The 13,310-nt window shown below is 43.7% G+C and overlaps 1 protein-coding gene across 2 annotated transcripts in view; it reads left to right on the top strand.

Annotated features, from left to right (window-relative positions):
• ELAPOR2 (endosome-lysosome associated apoptosis and autophagy regulator family member 2) overlaps positions 1-4,784 on the top strand; it is a 139,788-nt gene extending 135,004 nt beyond the window's left edge. For both annotated transcript variants that reach the window (XM_073328674.2, XM_073328675.2), the window contains exon 22: positions 1,365-4,784. In XM_073328674.2, the coding sequence (XP_073184775.2) occupies positions 1,365-1,424 (60 nt within the window). In that variant the 3' untranslated portion in view covers positions 1,425-4,784. The remainder of the gene's footprint in view (positions 1-1,364) is intronic.
• The last annotated feature ends 8,526 nt before the right edge of the window (positions 4,785-13,310 follow it).

Here is a 13,310-nt window from a genome sequence, read left to right as displayed (position 1 = left end):
CCCAGGATATGGGAGACCCAGCTTTGAATCCTTCCTTTGCAAGAAGGACTTGAACCTGGGTTTCCCATATTTCAGGTAAGTGCCCTAACCACTGAGCTGCAGAGTCAGTCTTGTTTGTTGGCCTAGTGAATATTAAAGTATTTATACATTTGGAACAGCTCCAGCAGGAGAAATTGAACTAGAAACTGACTCTGCAGGCCGGGGGCTAGTGCACTCACCTAGATTTGGAGCAGGGTCTTGCACCTGGGTTTCCCACATCCCAGCTGAGTGCCCTCTCTCACTTGTTTTTCATGACAAATTTCCAAAAGTCACTGGCTCCTCCTGGTGCAGAAAGGAAATTATTTTGAAATCTCAAAAATTTTCAGTGGACTGGAAAAGCATTTCCCACCCAGCTCTAGTTAAGTCCCCAATTAAGCAAAACACATAAACGTGGGAATAGTCCCATTTGAGGCCCCGATCCTGCAAACACTTACGTGCTTAACTTCGTTACTGTGGGTAGTCCCAATAAAATCAAAGTGATTGCTCACTGTAGTAAGTTAAATGCATGGGTTAAGTGTTTGGAGAATTGGTACCTTAGGGCATATCTGTACGGGGGGGCACAGCTGTACCGATGCAGGTGCGCTTCCCGTCAGCACGATAAAACCACCTCCACAAATGGCAGAAGCGATGACATAGCGCTGTGCACACGAGTGCTTATATCGGTGTAACTTATGTTGCTTGGGGGGTGGTTTAGTCACATCCCTGAGCGACATAAGTTATGCTGACATAAACTGTAGTGTAGACACAGCCTTAGTGAAGGGGGAGGCGATTCACAGTCTGAAAGGTCAACACGTGTTAAATGCTCTGCTGAACTAAGGCCTAAGTGAGTTGGTTAAGGGTACCGAAGGAATCAGTGTCAGAGTTCAGGAGTTTCTCACTCTCAGTTCTTTGCTCAAACTGCTCTCACTCTTGAATGTTTTGTATTTTTTTACAGTAATGCATCATAATTTCTTTGTAATTCTATCATAAAATCCATAACCTGGACTGTGAAAAATATGCCATTTGGTGGACATATCTATATACTTCCTGTAAAGGAAACACTAAAAAATTCATATGCTTTCTACCTCACAATGGAATTTTGAAGTGTGTGCAATTTTTATTTTTAATTTATAGAGATGTTACAATTAGCTTGAAATTAAAGGCCAAATTCTACTCTCATTTACTGTGGCACAATCTCAGTAAAGTCTTCAACAGGAGTTGCACTCGAGTTACTGAGAGTAGAAATTTGTTCCATGACTTTTTATACTGAGTGAAGAGATGTTAGAACACTTCAGAGTGAATTTGAGAAATCATGAGTGACGGGAACTTGTCTCTTTACATTGCAGGAAAAACAAGATTGTTTTGAATCTGTTCAACTGAAATCTTCAAGATCACAAAATATATGAGGATTAAATGCTACCTTCAATGAAACAAACCTGATTTCTATTTTTACAGGACCACATTTTAAACATATTCCTGCAGACAGCAGAATAATGATTGCAGTGAGAAATGCTGAGCCATTTAAGCAAAAAGAGGGTGGAAATCAAAACAAAAGATTGGATTGCCTTATTCTGTGGTCAAGTACCTTGCCAAAAACAAGAAGCAGACTGCTTGGATTCCAAACTAGGAATGAAGCTTAACTCAGGAAGAGATATACATACTGCAACTGACATCAGTTTTGTATTCACCTGTGCATTGCTCAGGCCTGCTGTGTGATTTATTGGTACCTTTCAGTGCATAATCACGTTGTCCATATGCATTGTAAGAACTGATTTTCTGAGAGATTCAAAACTTTCTGCAAAGGTTCTGTACTGTCCTTTTTGTAGCCTAACTTCCAGTCTCTCTTAAAATCAAAATGGGGAATGGTACTTGAAACAGAATCATGGATGACTTTTGATTCTTGGATAAAATAATGCTTTTAGGGTTAAGGGCTGGATGGCCTGCAACAGCCTTTAGTGAGGCAGGGCCAATTTTGCACCCATGGATCAAACCCATTTAGATGCCAATGTGATGACCATCTGGGTTGGCTTGAACTTGGCACTCCTGAATTTAAGACGATATCTATACCTACAGCTAAGGGTGTGATTTCCAGCTTGTGTCAACATTCTCGCATCTGTTGTCATCAATCTAGCACGCTAAGAATCGTAGTGTAGCCATGGTAGCATAGGCAGCGGCCGCGTGGGCAAGCTGTGCCGAGTATGTACCCACAGGGTTCTGGTGGATTTGTACTCAGGGTGGCTAGCCCAGGCCACCGCTTGGCACTGCCCGTGCGACTGTGGCTACACTACTGTCTTCAGTGTACTGGTTTGAGAGCTACGCGAGCTGAGAGTCACACCCGCACCTCCAAGTGCAGACATACCCTAAATGGGTGTGCTGCCAGTACCTGAGTTGACAGATCAGATCCGTCCATTTAGAAGCTGCAGGAGCGCTCATAAATCTTTTTACATGGTCCAGACACTAGAGGGGGGCAAAGATCCATAATGTGAATTATGCTTTCTCCCTGCCTGGCGAAGCTTGTCCTGAGCATCGGAGGTTGACAGCAGTTCGAGTTGTCATTTGTGTGACAACCCCCTGGGATCAGCATCTGTAGGGATTGAATCCTGGACCCTTTCAGGGCGGGGGGAACCACAAGCTTCTCGTGTCTAAGCTAACCGAGCCAATTTGCAGTTGAGAGGCAGTATCAGACTCTTTAGCCTGTATTAGAGTAGCAGCCATGTTAGTCTGTATTCGCAAAAAGAAAAGGAGGACTTGTGGCACCTTAGAAATTTTATAAATTTGTTAGTCTCTAAGGTGCCACAAGTACTCCTTTTCTTTTAGCCTGTATGTGGTCTAAAAAGGGACAAGGACCCCCCTGCAGGTATTAATGTTGGTTACACCATCATGTATCTTAATATACAAATGGGTTCTACTGTCGATGCAAGTTATTGTATATTTAAAGGAGGGCACAAAAAGGTGCTTTGAATATTGAAGGCTGGCCTGAGATTCTTTTTTAGGGCCTAAAAATCTCTGACTTAAGCAACCGCGTTAAAAGTATGTGATCTTCCTAATATCCAGTCTATGAAAAACTGTAATTTCCTGAAATTCAGTGCAAGTTGAACTGAAAATAATCTGCTAAAATGTGGGTATAAAATTGTTGATGAAAATTATGAAGGAAAGAGTTGCGTAAAGCTAGGAAGAAATGAGGCTCCAATCTTGTCACTCTAATCAGACCTATATCTGCATCACAATAAAATGCCTGAATTGTGAAATGCATATAAAACTTTGGAAAAGACACAGGCAAAAATGGTGTTTTTACTATAAAGAATATATAGATTTGGGCTTTTGAATGACTCAGTTGCATCAACCAGTCTGAGAAGAGTCCACTTCTAAATTAAATCTAAGATGAAAACTGAATATTTTATTATACTATGAGATGTGGAAGGAGATTTTATGAAGATTAGAGCTTCTTTTTCTTGTTTAGAGAAATTTATTTCAATTATTTTATATATCCAGTTACAGAAACTGGGATCTGTTCTTCTGATTGGAGTTACTTTGGGTATCTCATCGGGGGTCGTGTTCATTTCTTTTTGTTGTTCTTGAAACAGCATTTCATTTTCCAGAAGGAAGGGATTTTTGTGAGGTATTGAACCATTTTTTGATGTTTTTGAATGTATATTAAATACAAGTTTCTTTTTTTGTATATTTTGTACTGTTGCCCATTCATTATCTTACATTGTATTTGTCGTCATCCTATCGTTTGCACGTAGTCAGCAATGGTAACATGCTCCCTAGCAAATGCCAATTGGGATTTTGAGATGTGTTCTTTGCTGATCTTTTATGAAGAGGATTTTTTTTTATGTCATTGAATTTTATTCAGATAGCGTGTTTTAGTGTCAAAGATTTTCAGCTGATGAGCATTTGTGCAGTGAAGTGAAAATATATTTGAACTGCGAATTTACAATCTTTGGAAGAACTGTAGCATGCATTACATTTGGCAGTGTTCTTCAGTGATGGGTGGAGCCATGGAGTGTTCCACCTTGCACAGAATTACGTCTGTCACCACTGTTTTCATCTGTTGCTCTTATCTGCACCCGTTTCCCAAGCTATAGAGATATAAGTAGGATTACTTTCTAGGAACATCTTTTCTTCTTCTGCCGCTGGAGTCGTATCCCTGACACATTAAAATGCCTTACATTTTAACAAACTACCTTTCAGTTTTATTAATACAAAGGAGGGGTTTTGTTATTTCCCAACCCCCCCAATGACTTTTTCAAATTAGATATTAAATAGCATTTTTTGTCGGCTCCTGCAGCCTTTGGTATATGACGCTTCTTACATGGGGTTCCAAATGATCTGTCATATTATTATAAGAAATTCTTCTGGGCACCCTGAAGGTTCACCTGGCTGAGCACGATGAGAAGCAGAAACCAACTAAGCCTATAGAATTGATGTAAGGCTAGTGTAAAGTATTGTAATGGAATTTTCCAGCCATAAATAAGTTTGTTCTGCTACCTTTTAGCTGAGTTTTGGCTGTTTCTCTTTTTCTTTCCCTAAAGATAGGCAAAAAGGCAGTTTCATGTTCCCACAAAAGGCACAGTTTTGAAGTCTTGAAACACTTCATTAAGCAAACGGTTGCCTGTGACATCTTGTGTTCTGCCCAAAGGTACTCACAACAACCATCCCATCAGCAACGTCATATGTGAATTTGTTATTCATAAACAAATGGCCATAAAAAAATGCAAAGCGCTCTGTTATGTGTTCAGTTGATTAAATGGGATACATTTTTATCACTGCAGTTGCCTGCTTTTCTTTTAAATCTGGATCCAAGCAACTGAATCTTTTCATGGGTTAAACACATTTACGTGACCTCGCTGTATAAATTATTGGCAAAGTAAGTATGGATGTGATTGCGTCTGCTCTGGTGCTGTTTTCTCAGAAAAACAAAAGCCTGCAGAGAATTTATCTGTAGTCAGCTTTGCCAAGTATACTGAGCCACATCCAAAGCTGGTGCAAATTGGGGCAGCACCACTGAACTCAATGGAGCTTCTCTGATTTACACCAGTAGAGGATCTGGCCCCAAAGGTTAAATCAGAATTGGACCTCCCCACCTTGGTTCTGACTACTTTTGTTGTTGTTTGTAGTATATTATATGATTGATTTGGAGTCCAAGCCTAGGAAAAATTAGATCTCTCAAGGCTATCACTAGCAGCCATTGGGTAGTTGTAGGCAGCTGTTAGCCCTTCTAATAAAAGGAGGAGCTTCTATTGTTTACTGTTTAAAAGGAGACTCTGAGATTGGGGGCTTGTCAAGGAGTGTGTGGGAATTCTCGGTTTTCCTGTCCCAAGGGTGGGATGGCCGGAAGGATGGCAACAAACGTTGCCATACAGGAGCCATCTCCATGTCCAACAAGGGCCAGTATCACCAGATGCTTCAGACTAAGATGCAAAACTCTCACAATGGATGAAGTTGCTTCTGAATCCCCGACTGTTCGGTTTTGGTTTATGTCCTGAAGCATGAGGGGGAAATCGCTCTTAAACTGTTGTGTCCCTGTAGCGTGACTATGAACGGTTTCATGAAATGTCTAATCCTACCAAGCCCTTTGCCTCAATGATATCACAAGGCAGTGAGTAATCACTTCATTCTGGGGGTTTAACCTCTTACAACTTTCTCCTTATTCGTAACCATTGGCCAATGTGTCCTCCTTAATGTCTTCCTTCAGCAAACAAGGAAAATGTGGTCCTTTTGAGGAGTAAGTGTGTAGGTCGGAGCAGAAGAAATCAGAGTCTTATTTGATGGCTCGTGTGATTGCTGCAGCTCCTCCTGGAATATGCTGGATCGGTGATGTGGTAAGATGGGATCACCAGTGACCTCACCGGCGTGCTATTGGTCAAACAGCAGAGGTGGGGAGGGGCTGCAGTGATGATCACAAGCTTCTGCAGTGGTTTGTGCGGACCTCCAAGTGTTGAAGTTGAAACTGACAAAGGAGCAAACTGCAGAAGTGTGTGTACTGCCATAGGAAGACATTTTGGATCAGACTCATGGTCCATTAAAAAGGACTCTAAAGCCAAAATGAGGTGGGATGTGTGTGTGTCTGAGTTTCTGCAAAAACTCAGCCTGAGACACTCCCAGGTCATGGGGAACTTGAAACTGCATCTGGAATCTTTGTTGTACTACTGCAGCTATATGCTGATTATGTTGCTGCTGTTGTTTTAGTTTATTTGAGTTTTTGTTTAAACCCATTTATTTTGACTAATAAAAGTCTGTCAGACTCATAAAGCAACCAGCTCGAATTGTGCCTGTCCTTCCAGCAAAGTCATCCAGCAAAAGGTGCCTTTTCTCCACACCCACTGTTCTCAAGTGACATCTACAGAGATAATGTCGACCTGGGGATAGTTGTACTGCAGCAGCACTCAGAAACCTGCAGATAAGGGTATGTTGCGTGCGTTTGATTTTCTGTGGGGCTTTTAGCAAGTGGATAGCTTGAGAATTTGAACCACACATAGAGCACTGTTGTGAAATCTGCAGGTCAGGCTTCACCACGCACTGCAATTCATCTCAAAGGCTGCCACTATTTTTCTCAGCTCATCACATAATATTAGATTTCTAAAATCTTTACTAGAATTTGACAGCTGGAGTTGGGAGAAGGGAATGGGCTTTGCTAATGTTGCTTCCTTGGGAATGGATTTGAAATAGCTGTATACTTGGAATCACTGGCCTTCATAGGTCAAAGTGCGGGGGCAAAGATAACATGCTGTCTTTATGGATGGGCATGTTGCAGGCTTCATTGAAGTCAGTGGAAAGAATCCCATCGACATCAGTGAGCTTTGGATCAAAACTATTATCCAGCAGCATTAAGTGTGGATAGGGAATAACCAACTCTGACCCACTGTTTTGAAGACAGCCACCATTAGACACTGCATGAGGGTGTCATAAAAATCCATCTACGTTCAGATCAGTTAAGAAAGCATGGAACTGGTTCTCTTCTCACATATGCTGCACAGGTGCATTGACTCAATCCTGATTTACACTGGGATAAGAGAGATGGAGAATCTAGCCCTGTTATTCTATCATGTGAGTTCATAATGAATGTTGGTGCGTACGTAACACATTGGCACAGTGCGCGTTATTGCCCCCTCTAGTGGCTGGTCCACATGAGATGGTAAGAGGCTAGTGCTGCTGCCACCAGCTGATGGAATGACTCCCATCAGGTCCTGAGTTCAAACTCAGGCAGGGAATCGTTGCACAGACATAGGGGGTTTTTCATCCTGCAGGCTCTTGAATAGTACGGAGAGAAATTCACAGCAAAGCGAGCGCTTGTGTGTGATGCTGAGTCCTTTACAACGCTTAGCGATCTGAGCAAATCTCACTCCCTGATCTGGAGTTAATTACCCAAACTCAGTATATCCCTCCTTGCTGTCCAGCATCCAGCTTTCAGCACTCGTGTCAATGATAACACTCAGCATTTATCTGAAGCATTTCACATGTTCAAATGGACATTTACTAATTAACATCCCGGAGAGGGAGAGGGGTTAATATTTTCATCCTCATGTTACAGATGGGGAAACTGAGCCAGAAATGTGAAGTGACAGCCTGTGAGGATTTGGGGAATCCGTCTTTACAATTTAGGAATTCTGTGTGAGATTATGAACTTGCTGTATGTATCTTTACCAAGCTGCAAACTGCATTTTGAAAGGGCAGCTTTTTGACTTTTCTGTTGTCCTTTCACCTCCATGTAGGACCTAAATTGCAACAGGGTAGTAGTACAGGGCTGACAATAGATGATGGTTAACGCTGGAGTGGGCTCCCATTGAAATGGAACAGGTCTGAACACTAGATGGTTCCAGACAAGCAGAACTGGTTTGTCAGGGAAGAGGTCGCCTTGGCAACAGTCACTTGTCAGGGGTGGCTGGTCACCTGAGCAAGAAGTCACCTGATAGAGAGGGCTAAAAGTTATACAAGGACAGGAGCTGTGTAACTGAGGGGCCATTTTTATTTCAGCTAAAGAGGAGGGAGAAGAAACCCAGCATGTAGGGACCTTTGGGAACACAGTTGGTCCCCCAGGACTCCCAAGAGAAGGGCTAACTACTGAGGGCCATTGTGTTTAGGATGTTTATTACTTTCTAATTGATCTGTAGTCTCATGCTTTATCTCTTCAGTAAAAGGGCAATTGGGGAAGACTCTGGGCACAGGGTCTTTGTATGTTGTGTACGTTACACTTACCAGAGGCCACCTGAGAAAGTTAAGTGGTAACCTAGAAGGCTCACACCTTTGGGTAGAGCTCTGGGAGAGGGTGTATTTAGGCTACAGGGAAGTCTGAAAGGCAAGCAATGAGCCCATGGGCTAGGCAGCTGGACAGCAGGTTGCTAGATGGGGGATCTGTGCCCTGACAGTGTGGCTCGTGACCCAATGCCGGGTCAGTGGCTGGACTCTGTTCAGGCTCAAAACGCTCTGGGAGCCAGAGGTGTGGATTCCTTCCCAACCAGTCTAGTCAGTGGCCACAAGGAGGTGCACAACTAGAACTATGACAGGTTTCAAAGTAACAGCCGTGTTAATCTGTATTCGCAAAAAGAAAAGGAGTACTTGTGGCACCTTAGAAACTAACCAATTTATCTGAGCATAAGCTTTCGTGAGCTACAGCTCACTTCATCGGATGCATACTGTGGAAAATACAGAAGATGTTTTTATACACACAAACCATGAAAAAATGGGTATTTATCACTACAAAAGGTTTTCTCTCCCCCCACACCCCACTCTCCTGCTGGTAATAGCTTATCTAAAGTGATCACTCTCCTTACAATGTGTATGATAATCAAGGTGGGCCATTTCCAGCACAAATCCAGGTTTTCTCCCCACCCCCCCCACACAAACCCACTCTCCTGTTGGTAATAGCTTATCTAGAACTATGACGTCCTAAATCAGTGAAGGAGGAATGCTGAATTCACATGGAGAGTAAGACTTTGTGAGAATGTGGATCAAGCGTTTCACTATAATCCAGATGAGTTATCACTCTTCCGTTTCAATTGGCCACCAGTTCTGGAATGAAAACCAGCCCCTTGGCTCCAAAAACTCAGCATCTCAACCTCCTGAGCTAAAGAAACAGCTGCATTACCAGGCAGATGGGGAGTGTGAAGGGACACACCCTTCCACTGGCCGGGCGGCTAATGAGCTTCTCTGGGCCTGTGCTGCACTAACGAGGCACACCTGCATGGCTTGTTCAACATGGAGGAGGAAGGGCTTAAAAAGGGAAACTTACCATAGGAATGGGTGATGACCAGGAAGAAGGCTGCCACTAACAGAGGCAGACAGCCATAGAACACACTGTTACCAGAGCTGCCCCGGGAAGAAGAGTAAGAGGTAAACCACGCAAAGAAGCAATAGACTTTGACAGATGGAGCCTGTAAAGCTGTATCCAGGGGCTGTCTGAGAGGCTGACCCTCTTCCTCCTCTCCTGCGAGGGGAGGGGAGGAAGAAGAACCAGGCCCCTCAGCCCCTGAGAATTCTCCAAAGTGCAGCCGCTGGCAGAGTACAGAGGGTAAGTGATGGGACGGCGAGTCCTAGGGGGGCACTAGGAAGTCCTGCACCCTCCTACAGGGAGCTTATAAACCAGGGGTGACCAAACTGTGGCTCATGACTCACCTGCAGCTCTTTTATAGTAAAGTGCGGCTCTTGGCACCACCCCCCTGCCCTCCTCATTCTCTGCCTACCAGACTGCGGGGAGGTCGTGGAGGTAGGTGCTTCTTCCAGAGAAGACTAGCGCCTGCTCTGCGTGGGGGGCACAACTTAAAGGTTCGGCGCCTCCAACAGCTTGAGTTATGTCCCCCCAGGCACACTCCCCCTCTTTCTCTCAGTAGCCCCTCCCTGTAGTCACAAACAGCTGGGAGCTGCAGGGAGGGGCCCCTGCTTTAGCTCGGTGGTGAGAGGCAGCAGCTCTCCCTACAGCTCCCAGCTGTTTGCTGCTGCCTCTGCCAAGGACTGCAGCTCCCAGCATGCCAGCTCCAGCAGTTCCCATGCAGGGATGGGGCCTGGCGGCACCATGTGACAGAGCCAGCAAACCCTGGCAAAAATGGGGGGGGGGGGAGAGTCATGTGAGCCCCCCCCCCCAGGTGCCTTCCCCTATGCATCACCTCTGGCAGCAGGGTGAGGGGAGGTCTCGGGGTTTCAGCCCCGGCTCTCGAACTTCTGAAGATTGTCATATGTGGCTTGGAGGGTCGGTAAGTTTGGCCACTCCTGTTATAAACACATGAATGGATCAGGTGTCTTCCGTCTGGCAGTGGGACTCATGTAGCCCTGCGTCTTCTGAAGTCTCTTGTGATTTTTGGGTGCGCAGCTTGAGAGATCTTAAAGGACTAATTTTGAAAGTGCTGGTGCTTAGCAGCCTTGGAAAAGCAGGTCCCGTTGTGGTAGCCCGAGTTAAGTGCCCAAAATTGCTGGACTAGATTGAAAATCAATGGAACCCCCCGTGGAGTAAGAACCTCTTTCACATTGAATAGTACATCGGAACCTGACCCTAAATACTTAAACCTCTCCATGTACAAGGTGCTGATGGGTCACTCCAAAGACTCGCAGTTCCAAAGAGAAATGGATTCTTCTGCCTCCCCCCCTCCACATCCCCTGCCCTTTCTGTATAAAAGCAGAGCGAGCTAGAGCCTCAGCTGGTTTCATTGAAGCCAATGGAGGTATGTCAGTTCACACCAGCTGAGGATCTCCATTGGCTTCAGTTACACCTGTTAAGGAAATGGCCCCAAGTGTCTCTTCTGAACATTTGTTCTGGGTAGGCAAAAGGTTTGGAAGCCATTGGTGTTTGCAGCTGGCTCAGTCATACGTAAAAGTCTCCTGGCTGGCGTTAAAATTGTGCTGCTCTCTGAAACCTGTTGATCCTGGTGTTGAATGTATTTTTCCTGTGTTCGTCCTGAGTGCTTTAAGTTACTCTCATTTGGATGTCCAGGGAAGGTAGATCATGTGACACTTGCCGATGTTTGAAATAAACCAGTGGCAAAAGAAGAAAGGAAAATATCAAAGTTTGCTAGTACCTTTGCAGGCACTGCAGTAACACAGCATGAGAATCTGTGGGGCATGATTCAAACCAGACTTCAAAATGGGCTTTTGACTCTAGACTGCTACTCCGGTTCAATGAATACCTCTGGATATTGTCCTGTTACAGAAGACTCAAGATAGATTTTACTGTTTGGAAAAATCTTCTTACATTCTTGATAGTCCATATGCTGTAATTTCTTTACCTTTAAAGTGCCATGCTCAGGGGAGTGTGCTAACTTTCCTTGGCTCAAATCAAATTTATTTTGTACGTGATATTGGCCAGATTGCTAATTTGGAGAAACGACACGGGTAGCACTACTGTCAGGTCTGTGCAGTGTCTGTCAGGACTTCTCTTAACTCTGCTTTAGCAAGTACTATTGATTCCATTACTAAATTGAATCCTGCTTGTTTAATTCCATTTCATTTCACTGGAGGGGAAAGAGAAAGAATTACAGCTAAGGAGCCAGACACCAGGTTTTTTGAGTTGTTGTTATTATTTATTATTAAATGCACATTGCACCAACAAATGTGCTAGACAATTTAAAGTGTTATGAAGAAAAGGGGCCTGATTCTCATTGATGCTAAGACTTAGACACTCAGTATCATAGAATATCAGGGTTGGAAGGGACCTCAGGAGGTCTTCTAGTCCAACCCCCTGCTCAAAGCAGGACCAATCCCCAATTTTTGCCCCAGATCCCTAAATGGCCCCCTCAAGGATCGAACTCACAACCCTGGGTTTATCAGGCCAATGCTCAAACCACTGAGCTATTCCTCCATGTGAAAGGGGCCTTAGCATCAGTCAGAATCTGCCCCAGAAGAAGAATTTACCCAAGGAAGGCAAGGAAATGTGTCAAAAAAACTCTGGCTGTCAGCCTCAGGTGGCTGGGGCTCATGCAGAAGGGCCGTGCACACCTAGGAGGCAGAGATAAAAGGGACAGCTGGAGCCCTGCCAGGGGCTGATCAAATAAGTTTGAGAACCGCTGCCTTAGACAGATTTGAATGTTTCAAGCACAATGTCCAAATACAAGAAGGGAACTGGGAAGCAAGGCAAAGCCCCACGTGTGATTGAATGGGGATGTTTAGCACATGCCTCCTTCGTTCCACAATTTCCTGGTTTGTTTTCTAGTAAATATTTTCAAACATCTGCATAGCCAAAAATTCTTTGAAGCAAGGCTTACTACCTGCCAGAGGAAGTGTGTTTTAAAGGGAGGCATAAGAAATTGTGGCATGATAGACAAGGAGAGATGGCTTGATCAATGTCCCATAGGAGAATGGAGATCTGAGGCCTGATTCTTGTTTACTTTAAGGACCTGTACACTGTTGGAGCCATGTGTGTTAATGAGACTCCGGCTCTGGAGAGTTTACACATTCAGCATACCTTGAATTACACCTGTCTTTAACTCCAATGTTTCAAACCCCATAGGTGCTTACGCTGAAGTCAATGGAAACTTTGCCAACGACTTCAGTGGGAGCAAGTCCTTAGCTAATATATGTTTACTTTCCTGAATGATTTATTGGAGTTAGTAGCATGTAAGATGTGAGTGTTTTAATAGAAGGGGAGGGACTTTGGAACAAGGTTCTAAAGGTTACATTATTTGCTTTGTTGAAGGTAGTTTGCAGCTGGCTTCAGAAGCTGTAGATTTCTATTTTGAATACAGATAGTTTGAATGCAAATATTGCCATAGAGATGCCACAATTTTTTTCTGGATTATCTTTCTTGTGAATATATTTTACAGGCCACATTCTCGTATGCTCCAGCTGCTTTGCACTGCGCCAGTGATGCAAAGCAGCTGTAAACCCAGTTTAACTGGCGGACTTAATGGGCTGTATAGCACCTTCATGTCACCAGATCAATACAAAGCAGCCATAGTATATATGTAGTCTTGTTTTGTCTTTTTTTTTAATTTAATCTGTCTAGATTTTTATACTGCATCAAGGTATTTTGAGTGCCTTACAACAATACATCAATCTAATGAATGATCTACCAAATAAAATTGTCGATAACCATTTTGATAACGGTTTCAGTACAATTTGATTAAAAATTTCATTTAAAACGTCATGAAAACTTTCACAAACATCAAGAATTTTTGCAGTTTTTTTGCTTTTGAAAAACAGGTAATTTTTCAACAACAAGCTTATTTGAAATTTTTCAGTGAGCTGTATTTACTCTCTAATTAAAGTCACGAAGCCAGAAGGTGGAACAGTGCAAGTCCATGCCAGCTGAGGCTCTAGCCCATTGTCTTTGAATCATAATTACCATGAAGGGAAGACGACCATGG

This window comes from Lepidochelys kempii, chromosome 1, assembly GCF_965140285.1.
Source record: "Lepidochelys kempii isolate rLepKem1 chromosome 1, rLepKem1.hap1, whole genome shotgun sequence".
Lineage (NCBI taxonomy): Eukaryota > Metazoa > Chordata > Testudines > Cheloniidae > Lepidochelys > Lepidochelys kempii.
Note: the sequence above shows the minus strand (reverse complement) of the source record. Positions and strands in the feature narration are given on the sequence as shown.